Source organism: Leiobunum rupestre, chromosome 9, assembly GCF_980474605.1.
Source record: "Leiobunum rupestre chromosome 9, qqLeiRupe1.1.hap1, whole genome shotgun sequence".
Taxonomy (NCBI): Eukaryota; Metazoa; Arthropoda; class Arachnida; order Opiliones; family Sclerosomatidae; genus Leiobunum; species Leiobunum rupestre.
This window is the reverse complement of record NC_143392.1, coordinates 43,318,909-43,331,713: the sequence shown is the minus strand read 5'-3', so window position 1 is coordinate 43,331,713 and position 12,805 is coordinate 43,318,909. Positions and strand designations below refer to the sequence as shown.

The following is a 12,805-nucleotide window of genomic DNA, read 5'->3' as shown; positions in this document are numbered from 1 at the left end:
AGCCTAACAACAACGCCTACCTTCATTGCAGTCCAGGTGTAAATGGTCTTAGTTTCAACCATGAATATCGAACTATATCCTTTCTACCACGTGTCTTACGTCATCACTTAAGCCAATAAAGAGGCAGACGTTTGGTCGTTGACTCGATCCACTAACACAGTTAATAATTATAACTGGATAGCACTCTCGACTCGCAGCAAAAGGAGCCGGGTTCGATCCCAGCTTGTGGCACTGGGTGGAAACTCGGAACCACTCCTTCCTTGTTGTGTTTGTAAGTTATTTATAACAACTTACCGATGTTAACGGTAATAGTAAGTGTAGAGAGCTGTTGGATCGCGTGGCATGAAGGGCTTTCCACCACCTTCCTAAGCAGGGGCGTAGGAACCGGCAGGGGCAGGGCCGAGCTTAGGGGGTGGAGAACCGGGCGGTCGCCCAGGGCCGCTAAAATTTTCCCATAGGGATGTATATCGGAGGGCCGCTACACTCACAATTGTCAGTTTCGCCCATGCATTTCGCCCGGGGCCGCGAGACCTCTAAGCACGGCCCTGGGCAGGGGGGGGGAGGCAATGCCCCTCCCTAGAATTTTGCTGGGAGGGGCAACTAATGTTATTGCCCCCTCCAACTTTTTGGTCAGTTAAAATCTTCAAAAGGCTCAAATTTTCATTTTAAAAGCATATAAAGCTTAAAGAACCTCAACTGTGTTTAAATTTCAGTCTTTTCCCGCCAATTTACATAGTAGTAAACAGTACACACGCATTCGGAGAAGCTACACTCCATTAAAAATTCAAAACCATTCTCCAGACCCCTTTTCGTTTCTCTTTGTCCCCTCCAACTTCTAGAACGTTCCTGTCCCCTGCCCCCTGCTAAGCAATTTACCCCGGCCACTGGAAATTGGCTTCACAAGTCGCTAACTGATTTAAACCTGTGTGGTTCCTTTAGTATTAGCCTAGCTGATTATTCTTTATTCTTTAAATAAAGGTATTTGCTGTTTACATTTTGATCTATGTTCGTTCAAATTGAGAAGCCGTATATTAAAAGTTCACAACTATCCCCACGACTGAGCAGCTCAATATTTATGGTTGAAATGGTATATTTTAGAATCTTTCTGGCACTGTTTTTGCAGTGGTGTAGCTAGGGGAGGGCGGTCCGCCCGGTCCGTTTTGGGCGTGATTTGGGGGTGACACCCGACCGTGAAAATAATAAAAACATACACAAACTATAGAACTGCCGGTGTGAACGCATTAGACGTCGATTTTTTAAGTACAAGAAATTTTATCGAAAGTCTACAACTATGTTCTACATGTGTGTCAGTTAGTTGATAATTATGTTCCATATAAGTGTGTCAGCTAGTCGACAATTAGGCTCCACCAGTGTGTCAGTCGACAATTATGTTCCACAATTGCGTCAGTTAGTCGACAATTATGTTCCACAATTGCGTCAGTTAGTCGACAATTATGTTCCACAATTGCGTCAGTTAGTCGACAATTATGTTCCACAATTGCGTCAGCTAGTGGCAATTATGTTCCACAATTGCGTCAGTGTGATTAGTCCACAATTGCGTCAGTTAGTCGACAATTACGTTCCACAATTACGTCAGTTAGTCGACAATTACGTTCCACAATTGCGTCAGTTAGTCGACAATTATGTTCCACAATTGCGTCAGTTAGTCGACAATTACGTTCCACAATTGCGTCAGTTAGTCGACAATTATGTTCCACAATTGCGTCAGTTAGTCGACAATTACGTTCCACAATTGCGTCAGCTAGTGGCAATTATGTTTCACAATTGCGTCAGTTAGTCGACAATTATGTTCCACAATTGCGTCAGCTAGTGGCAATTATGTTCCACAATTGCGTCAGTTAGCCGACAATTACGTTCCACAATTGCGTCAGCTAGTGGCAATTATGTTTCACAATTGCGTCAGCTAGTGGCAATTATGTTCCACAATTGCGTCAGTTAGTCGACAATTACGTTCCACAATTGCGTCAGCTAGTGGCAATTATGTTCCACAATTGCGTCAGCTAGTGGCAATTATGTTCCACAATTGCGTCAGTTAGTCGACAATTACGTTCCACAATTGCGTCAGCTAGTGGCAATTATGTTCCACAATTGCGTCAGTTAGTCGACAATTACGTTCCACAATTGCGTCAGCTAGTGGCAATTATGTTTCACAATTGCGTCAGCTAGTGGCAATTATGTTCCACAATTGCGTCAGTTAGTCGACAATTACGTTCCACAATTGCGTCAGCTAGTGGCAATTATGTTTCACAATTGCGTCAGTTAGTCGACAATTATGTTCCACAATTGCGTCAGCTAGTGGTAATTATGTTCCACAATTGCGTCAGTTAGTCGACAATTACATTCCACAATTGCGTCAGTTAGTCGACAATTACGTTCCACAATTGCGTCAGCTAGTGGCAATTATGTTTCACAATTGCGTCAGTTAGTCGACAATTATGTTCCACAATTGCGTCAGCTAGTGGCAATTATGTTCCACAATTGCGTCAGTTAGTCGACAATTATGTTCCACAATTGCGTCAGCTAGTGGCAATTATGTTCCACAATTGCGTCAGTTAGTCGACAATTACGTTCCACAATTACGTCAGTTAGTCGACAATTACGTTCCACAATTGCGTCAGTTAGTCGACAATTATGTTCCACAATTGCGTCAGTTAGTCGACAATTACGTTCCACAATTGCGTCAGTTAGTCGACAATTATGTTCCACAATTGCGTCAGTTAGTCGACAATTACGTTCCACAATTGCGTCAGTTAGTCGACAATTACGTTCCACAATTGCGTCAGTTAGTCGACAATTACGTTCCACAATTGCGTCAGTTAGTCGACAATTATGTTCCACAATTGCGTCAGTTAGTCGACAATTACGTTCCACAATTGCGTCAGTTAGTCGACAATTATGTTCCACAATTGCGTCAGTTAGTCGACAATTATGTTCCACAATTGCGTCAGCTAGTGGCAATTATGTTCCACAATTGCGTCAGTTAGTCGACAATTACGTTCCACAATTGCGTCAGTTAGTCGACAATTACGTTCCACAATTGCGTCAGTTAGTCGACAATTATGTTCCACAATTGCGTCAGTTAGTCGACAATTACGTTCCACAATTGCGTCAGTTAGTCGACAATTACGTTCCACAATTGCGTCAGTTAGTCGACAATTATGTTCCACAATTGCGTCAGTTAGTCGACAATTACGTTCCACAATTGCGTCAGTTAGTCGACAATTATGTTCCACAATTGCGTCAGTTAGTCGACAATTATGTTCCACAATTGCGTCAGTTAGTCGACAATTACGTTCCACAATTGCGTCAGTTAGTCGGCAATTATGTTCCACAATTGCGTCAGTTAGTCGACAATTATGTTCCACAATTGCGTCAGTTAGTCGACAATTATGTTCCACAATTGCGTCAGTTAGTCGACAATTATGTTCCACAATTGCGTCAGTTAGTCGATAATTACGTTCCACAATTACGTCAGTTAGACTACAACTACGTTCCACAATTGCGTCAGTTAGTCGACAATTATGTTCCACAATTATGAAGTTAGTTAGCTAAAGGATAAGCCCCACGCGTAGAAAACCTCATGATATGGCAACTGGCAGAAGTTACGGTTTTTTCTTGGCTACAGTAACGTTTTATGGGAGAGCAACGGAAGTAGGGTCCGTAGCGCCATCTAATAATTTCATTTTCTTTTAAAATTACAACGCATTATCAATTTTGATTGTTGTCTCCAACGTATGGAAGTTAAACGTAAAGTTTATATTATAAATTGTTTACACGATGATTCCTTTAAACCAAGTCCAAGTAATTGAAAGGTGTATGTGCTTCGAAAAGTTGGAATACATGGCGACCAGTAGCTATTTGGTTAATCCCTGAGGAATGCTTTAAATTTGCTCTCCCCAATTTAAGTCATTCCACATTTTACGTTATTTCTCGCTAGGGGGTGACTGTAACGCGCGTAGGACGATTTGTTTTGCCTTGCGACTCAGCCTTTAGCACAGTGGCGTAGCTGAGAACTCAGAGGCCCCCCCCCCGCAAAAATCTCTATGAGGCCCCCCCCATTTTTAATTTTTTTATGGATAGCGGGGGCCCCACCCGAAGCTCGAGGCCCCCCATGAAGCTCGTGGCCCCCACGCACCGCGGGCCCTGCGGACCATCAGCTACGCCACTGCTTTAGCAGTTAGTTAATCTAGAAACCTTGAGTTAATCCATGCGAGGTCGAAGCCGGTTCAACTCCATGACGCGGCTCCATGCACGCGCTCACTATAACGACGAGGTAAAGAGGCCTAATTAAACAATTAGTTAAACAGAAATATGTGATCATTTTCGAAATGGCTCTCAGCGGTGCCTCCAAAATAAAATTTCGGAGGCACCGCTCTCAATTAAAAATTAGCAAACGAAAGATACGGAACTTGTACATTAATGAGAAACGTATAAGTTTTACCAGGTGGCGCGAAAAATATTAATTTAGTATTAGTTGTTTTGTTTAATAAAATGTTAATCATTTATTCCCCTACCACACCTAGGAGCAACACCTAGGGGTGTTGTGTTCGTTGCTCCTAGCTACCATACAAAAGTTTAAATTGGTGCCATCTAGTATAAATGAAAACATTAAAACCGCTAAAGGGCTTCGCTTGAAATGTTTGTTTCCCTGTAAGCCATTTGTGAATGAGCCTATTCCGTAATTCGATTTGAAACCAATCTTTGCAGCGAACGGAATCATGGACGAGTACTTTGAGATCGATAAAACCGACGCGAAATTAAAGATTAAAAAGTCGCCGAAATTAACCGACCCGAAGCTCAAGGACTTTAGTGAAGAAATCCAATTCACAATTACGGTAAGATTCGAATTGATCGAGCCACTGACTCTCAGGGACGCTTTTTGATTAGTCGGAACGCTCCCTAATATACGAGCTTGATAAGCTATTCAAAAAGTTTACATGGTTCGAAGTTAACAATAAACGAAAAAATTAAAAATTATGAAAATCAGTTGTCTTTTTCGGAACATCAGATTATTGTATTTCTATACCCCAGTTCCGAGTCAAGGGAGATTAGATTAGTGTGCAGAATTAGCAGATTACAATCTTTATTGCGCTTAATGTTCTCGACGATGTTGTTAAGAGCATGCGTCGTTCATTAAAGGGAATATAACCTCAGGTATTTGGTGTGGAACTCCAACGTTTGCAGCTCTGGCCTTTGGCTTTAAAAATGTTTGGCGCCACTGTACAGGGAAATTAGAAAAATTGAAGGGGTTTTCCATAAAGATTGCTTTGCAGGTTATATTCCCTTTAATCCTCTCTTATGAAGGAGTTTGTCAAGGACCTTACCTACTATTGAAAGGAGAGATATTAGTCGGTATGACCTAACATTCCGCCTATCTCTACCCTCCTTGTAAATTAATGCAATCTTTGCCACTTTCCAAAGTTTTGGGAAGTGACCAAGAGTCAAACATGCATTGTAGAGGCGCACCAAGTGACATACTAAAAACAGAATCCTAAAAAACTCGATTGTAATTCCATCAAAACCCGGGGCTTTGACCCTTGTAAAGGAATCAATGACACTCACAAGGAGAGTACCCGTGGTGTTTATTGCCGATTTTGTTCAAAGTCGGGGGTAATGTAGACCTATATGAGATTTGAAATTTCCCAAAAGGAGACGTTGCACTACCCATTCGATTTGCCATGGCAAACCGAAAATTGTTTTGACCACTTAAAACAAAAATAAGATTTTTTCCTTATTTTACCCAAAAATTTAAAAATTTAACCGTAAAAACGTTTTCCAATTTTCCCAAACTTGATGAAATTTACCTAATTACTCCGTGATTTTAAATTTTTTTTTAAATTTTCGTAGGTGAAACCGAGAAAATACCATCCTTTTTTAAATGGAGATTTTTTGGTTTTAAGTGGTCAAAAACATTTTCGGTTGTCATGGCAAATGGAATGGGTAGTGCAACGTCTCCTTTTGTGAAATTTAATCTCATATAGGTCTACATTACGCCCGACTTTGAACAAAATCGGCAATAAACACCTCGGGTACTCTCCTTGTAAGTGTCGGGAGTGGTTGTCTAGGAGCAACAAACACAACACCCCACACAAGGAGAACGCAACCCGTCAAAAGTCGTGGATTTTCTTGCGTACGTTTTTCATTGGCTAGACGCTTTAGCGCCTGCTGCCGTCGGAAGGGGAAAATTCGGAAATTGTCTTCCCCCCCGCCCGTAAAACGTTCATCGTAAAGGCTCGTGACGCTCGTCCAATGAAATTCGTACACAACCCTTCGTTAGCGTGTTTAAAGGCTCCATGTGTTTGTTGCTCCTAGGTGGCATGAAGGGCTTTCCACCACCCTACTACGCATTGTAACCCGGCAGTAGTTTTCTTTATTCTTTAAATCAAGGTATTTGCCGTTTATATTTTTATCCTATTTTCATTCAAATGTAAAAGCTGTATATTAAAATATCACAGCTATCCCCACTAATTAAAAGGGTTTTCAAACGAGTTTTTCGGTTTCCCCTTCCACAAAAACGTGTTGAAGATAATGGTAATAGTGAGTGTAGGGAGCCATTGGCTTGACCCCTTCATCGTAACCCGGTCACCTGAATAAACGCATTAAAAGTCGCTAGCTGACTTGGAATACAACAGGATATTAGCCTATAGAAAATTATTAATAGTTAATAATATGGCTGGAAAAACCGAACTCCTGCAGGCTTAATTATCCAAAATAATGGTGCGCGAGAAACGTACCTGAAAGTTAATTAGTTCATTGACGCGCATTCAAAGAGCGTTTTTACCAGGTGGTCGAACTCAACGGAATTACCGAAGAACCAGAAACGGGATTCGGAACTGCGTCCAAAGTCTGCAACTTGAGATTTATCGACATAGACAATTGTCCACCGAAATTCAACCAAAAGCTGTACAGGGCGGAAATACCGGAACACTCGAACAAGGAGACATCTGTCGACATTGTCTCAGACGACGGGACATGTAAAGTCCAAGACGAAGATAAGGTAAATAAGACTAGAATAATCAGAATACCAAATACCAAGAATGTATTCGGGTTACCTAAGAATTAGTTTTCTGGTACCACCTTCGTATACTTTGTAGAGGAAGATCGTCTGCTTATTAAAGGGCAACGCAAGTGACCATGCAGGGGGGTAAATTATCTTATAGATGAAAAGAACGACTGCGCATGCGCTATCTGCCATAGCCTTTCCCTCTGTAAAAAAAGCAGAACCATATTTGCCGAATTTATTTTGTATAAATGCGGCTCTCGCGGTTTTTACGCAAAATCCATGCATTCTTTAGTCGCAAAAATGGCCGAGGAAGGTGAAGTCTCCGTGCTTACCGACAAATCGGATCCTAAACTTCTACAAAATAAAAAAAGATAAATATTCTGTCGGGGTATAATGATAGGGAAATTGTCAAGGGAGACGGGATATAGGAGTGTGTGTGGTGTTGAATTTTCTTAATCCAATGTGAGGCTAGCGACAGAGATTTACCGCGTCCAAGGCCTAATGTTTCAACTTCCATTATTAAAAATATTCAATTCACAAATAATTTTATTCCAAAACATTGTTAAATCGAAAATATCAAAGTTCAACTCTTGGAAACTAACCCAGTTCTTTTCTCCATAATAAATAAATTAAGCTAGGCCTAAATTCCTGGATTCGTTGATTGCGAGCTAACTCAGCGATGAAAATCGAAAAATTCGCGAATGAGAGCGAAATTGCGCCACGTGGCTACACCAAGGATAATAAGGCTTTCGCGCTGTATAAAATCATCCTTGGAAAACCTACTTACGGCTTGTTGAAGAAAACATAGTCCCCCCCCCCCCCCTGTATGACCACTTGCGTTGCCCTTTAATCACCCAACGGTAAAATAGCAAACGAAGGTTTGCTACCAAATATGCGAGGCCCGAGTGTAGCCTTAGAGTTCCTGCAATCGAATATTATTAGGTACCCGAATTCATTCTTGCATATGCCCAATTACCAATGTCATTATTATAACGGGGATTACCACGCAGGGCTCAAACGCCGCGTTCCAGATCAGTTTGGAAACGAACCAGCAATACGCTGGTGGAATGTTTAAAGTCACACCCATTTCTGGCACAGAGGAACAGGAGTTTACGGTTAAGGTCAACAACAACACTTATTTGGACTACGATGACGACCTTTTGGGGTTGGAAAAGAAAGTCAAAGTGAAGGTATATGTTAAATGAAGATCTAAGAAGACATTTTTGCCGTTAGTGACATGACCGAGTTAGAGGTTCCTAAGCAGACGACATCTGATTATACCATTAGTAAGCTTGACAACAATTAATTATTCAATTAATAATCTTGACAACAAGAATTTATTCCACCTGTATTCTTGTGAAATATTTATTCCATTTGTAGTCATGATAACAAGTGCTTATTCCATTGGTGGTCTTGCCAACAATTAAGTATTTTTTCCAATGATACTTTTGACAACAAGCATTTACTCTAATGGTACTTTAGGCAACAAGCATTTACTCTAATGGTTCTTTAGGCAACAAGCATTTACTCTAATGGTTCTTTAGGCAACAAGCATTTACTCTAATGGTACTTTAGGCAACAAGCATTTACTCTAATTGTACTTTTGACAGTTTGTGTTTATTCCATCGGTAGTTGTGACAACATTAAGTCAGTATTCCGTTAGTGGTCTTGATGACGCGTGTTTTTAAAGAAGACTACTAACTCGGTCACCAAACTATCGGCGAAAATTTCTTCCTAGATATTCATTGGGTGCCAAAATGGTAAATAATTCCTACATAAACCAATGATTGTTTTTTTATTAATAGTTGAAAGTCGTTGGCGTAAACAATAAAGTTATGAAAGACGATGCGGAGTTGGAGATACAACTATTGGACATAAATGATAACGTCCCGGTGGTAACGAGTAAATTAACTACCGAAATTAAGGAGAACGAAAAAACCGGAACCATTCTAACTAAAATCACGGTAAAGAATTAAAGTTGAACAAACCTATTGCGCTGTTATTAGTATCGTAAAACGTACCCATCTCTTTAAGGCTACGGACAAAGATAGTGGAGAATTCGGGGTTAATGGTTTGAGGTTCTACATATCGAAATCTTCCGTCCTGCAAAGAAGGTAAGCCATTGCACTGTACTTGGAGATTCGTTTCTGATAAGAATGCATTCGGGTGCTAAGGAACATTTTCAAGTTTAAATTTAAAATCTGCCCCTGTTCCAAAGTGCTCTATCCGACCGAAGCAGTTTTTTGCGTGTCCCGTTTTAGCATGAGCATAAAATCGCTCAAAACATGCTCTCTCTAAATCGGAGTACGATCAACAGGCGCTTCAATAAATGCCGTTCTCTTCTTCTTTCTTCGCCCACGCCCATGCGCGAGTCACTAAATAAAATAGTCACGTGTTTATGTTACAGCGTTTTCCATTTGACTGCTCTCGAGCACTCTAGATCGCTCTGATCAACATTTAATGTTCCATTAGCGTGCTCGCATCTGCTCCGATCAAGTTTCGAGTGTTCCATTTCGCGCTCTCGGGTGCTCTGAGATCGCCCAAAACCGATCTGCCGATTTCAACAGATCAACGGATCGAGATCGAGATCGGAGCAAATTTTCGCGTGTTCCTTTTAGATTTTTTGGCAAAATGGCAGACCAAGACGCGAAAATTCAAATTACAAGCAGACGAAAAACAACAAATCGCGGGAATATGTTCATGGAATATTCCATTTGCTTTTTTACTCTAGACGATTGGGGCGAGATCTATGACGTCAGAGATAGATTCAGAGCGAATCTTGAGCAATCAAATGGAAAACGCTATTAGTTTTATTATTTCGTAGGGCTAAGTTGACAGCGCAAGCATTTTTTTCTTTCAGGAGGTGCGTGTGAAATTGATTGAAATATTGAGCAGCGCGCGCTTTAAAATATAACGCTTTTACAAGTATGTCCTGGCTCTGTATTACTATTTCTAGGCAAATCGCTGAACGCGTTTTATTTAAGCGTCTATAACGTCAGAGATGAATGTCGATCAATCAAATGTGAAACGCTCAATTGTGGTTAAAGGGAGTATGAACTAAATCGAAAATTATCTGCTAAAACACGCTACTGCTTGCTTTAATCGAAGCTATCGCCAATCATCTAAACCTTCTGTTAAACTAGGGCTGCGTTCAGTAACTCTACAAAAGCTCAGCGCTGAGCTCAATGGTCAGCGGTTTTTTACTGAACTGTTTTTTTTTATTTCCGGTTTTGACGTCACGTTGCCCGTCCGTTGAGCAACGAAGTCATCGGCTGTAAGAGCAGGTTTTTCCGTTGTTCAACGGTCACGTGACGTCGCAGAACGGAGTAAAGCTAGCTGCAGACGCCGCAACAGACGATGTTTTACAAAATTTACAACGAGCGTAAAAAAGCGTTCAACAAGATTCTACGTCACGTTAGTAACGGGCTCCACGAAAATAATTTTTAGTTACTTCGTTGAAAGTTACTGAACGCAGCCTAGGTGGCACAAATGTGACGTTTTAGGACTCACGCGCTGTTCGCGCTATAACAGCGCTCTGTTCCCTGCGCACGCTTGCTCCGCGTGCGGTCTGTGGAGGGAAGGCGAAAGTAAATGGCAGCTCGCTTGGCGGGTAAATTTCGCTCGTTTAAAAATTAATTTATCGTCATTAAAAAAAGATACAATTTTACGACTGATATTTTTGAGTTTATTTAAACATGATCTTTCAAATAGACCCAAGTTTTATCGAACCTGGACTTTTCCTTTAGGTTCATTGATATTTTTTTTCCTTAAATAATTTGCCATTAAGCGGTGATAAAAATTGTAAATTGTATATTTACTCAATATTTACCTGAAAAATGATTATTAAACCCTTAGAAAAACACTACTTGTCTTAGTATTTTACGAGGTATTTTATTTAGTTCATTGATATTAAAAATTAGACTACTAATTAATTAAAATATGAAATCAAGATTGAAAAGATTGAGTCGTGATTAAATTTATTAAATCGTGATTATTTTGATTAAATCGTGATTCAAATGATTTAATCATGATTCAATTTTTAATCATTTAATCATGATTATTAGGCCACTCTAATGCTTAGTGATCTTCCCCTAGTTATTATTAAATATGGAAGTTCATACTCCCCTGATAAAGCGAACGAGGGTACTGTAATTTCCCCCGTGTTCTATAGGAACCTGAATGCATTCTTGTTTCCGGGAAATTTTATATAATTAGTCTTGATGTAGCTTCGAAATTGACGAACTATCCGGAGTGATAAAGCTGAAGGAAGGAAACAACATCGACCGGGAGGTTCAGGAGGAACACATCATGCCCATCGAAGTCGTGGACGACAACGGCAATGGAAACAAAGTCAATGAACAAATCACCATCACGGTCAGAGACATCTTATTTTCGCTTACTTTCATTCGGGAAAAAACGCCGCGAACACCAGTGTCGAGGCATTTCCACTAGTGCGAAATGCTTGGTGGCCGCTAGTGCGAAATGCTTGGTTGCCGCTAGTGCGATATACTTGGTGGCCGCTAGTGCGAAATGCTTGGTTGCCGCTAGTGCGAAATGCTTGGTTGCCACTAGTGCGAAGTGCTTGGTTTGCCGCTAGTGCGAAATGATCGGTTGCCGCTAGTGCGAAATGCTTGGTTGTCACTAGTGTGAAATGCTCGGTTGCCGCTAGTGCGAAATGCTCGGTTGCCGCTAGTGCGAAATGCTCGGTTGCCGCTAGTGCGAAATGCTTGGTTTGCCGCTAGTGCGAAATGCTCGGTTGCCGCTAGTGCGAAGTGCTTGGTTTGCCGCTAGTGCGAAATGATCGGTTGCCGCTAGTGCGAAATGCTTGGTTGTCACTAGTGTGAAATGCTCGGTTGCCGCTAGTGCGAAATGCTTGGTTGTCACTAGTGCGAAATGCTTGGTTTGCCGTTAGTGCGAAATGCTTGGTTACCACTAGTGCGAACTGCTTGGTTGCCACTAGTGCGAAGTGCTTGGTTTGCCGCTAGTGCGAAATGATCGGTTGCCGCTAGTGCGAAATGCTTGGTTGTCACTAGTGTGAAATGCTCGGTTGCCGCTAGTGCGAAATGCTCGGTTGCCGCTAGTGCGAAATGCTCGGTTGCCGCTAGTGCGAAATGCTCGGTTGCCGCTAGTGCGAAATGCTCGGTTGCCGCTAGTGCGAAATGCTTGGTTTGCCGCTAGTGCGAAATGCTCGGTTGCCGCTAGTGCGAAGTGCTTGGTTTGCCGCTAGTGCGAAATGATCGGTTGCCGCTAGTGCGAAATGCTTGGTTGTCACTAGTGTGAAATGCTCGGTTGCCGCTAGTGCGAAATGTTTGGTTGTCACTAGTGCGAAATGCTTGGTTTGCCGTTAGTGCGAAATGCTTGGTTACCACTAGTGCGAACTGCTTGGTTGCCACTAGTGCGAAGTGCTTGGTTTGCCGCTAGTGCGAAATGATCGGTTGCCGCTAGTGCGAAATGCTTGGTTGTCACTAGTGCGAAATGCTCGGTTGCCGCTAGTGCGAAATGCTTGGTTTGCCACTAGTGCGAAATGCTTGGTTTGCCACTAGTGCGAAATGCTTGGTTTGCCGCTAGTGCGAAATGCTTGGTTTGCCGCTAGTGCGAAATGCTCGGTTGCCGCTAGTGCGAAATGCTCGGTTGCCGCTAGTGCGAAATGCTTGGTTGCCGCTAGTGCGAAATGCTTGGTTTGCCACTAGTGCGAAATGCTTGGTTTGCCGCTAGTGCAAAATGCTTGGTTACCACTAGTGCGAAATGCTTGGTTGCCGCTAGTGCGAAATGCTCGGTTGC

General features: G+C 41.8%; 1 protein-coding gene across 1 annotated transcript in view; it reads left to right on the top strand.

Moving 5' to 3' along the window:
- The window catches only part of LOC149928476 (cadherin-23-like), a 66,483-nt gene that overhangs the window by 9,879 nt on the left and 43,799 nt on the right, over positions 1–12,805 (top strand). The window contains exons 9-14 of the mRNA XM_090157612.1: positions 4,729–4,856; positions 6,806–7,018; positions 8,035–8,214; positions 8,830–8,988; positions 9,059–9,138; positions 11,251–11,398. Of these exons, the coding sequence (XP_090013738.1) occupies positions 4,729–4,856; positions 6,806–7,018; positions 8,035–8,214; positions 8,830–8,988; positions 9,059–9,138; positions 11,251–11,398 (908 nt within the window). The remainder of the gene's footprint in view (positions 1–4,728; positions 4,857–6,805; positions 7,019–8,034; positions 8,215–8,829; positions 8,989–9,058; positions 9,139–11,250; positions 11,399–12,805) is intronic.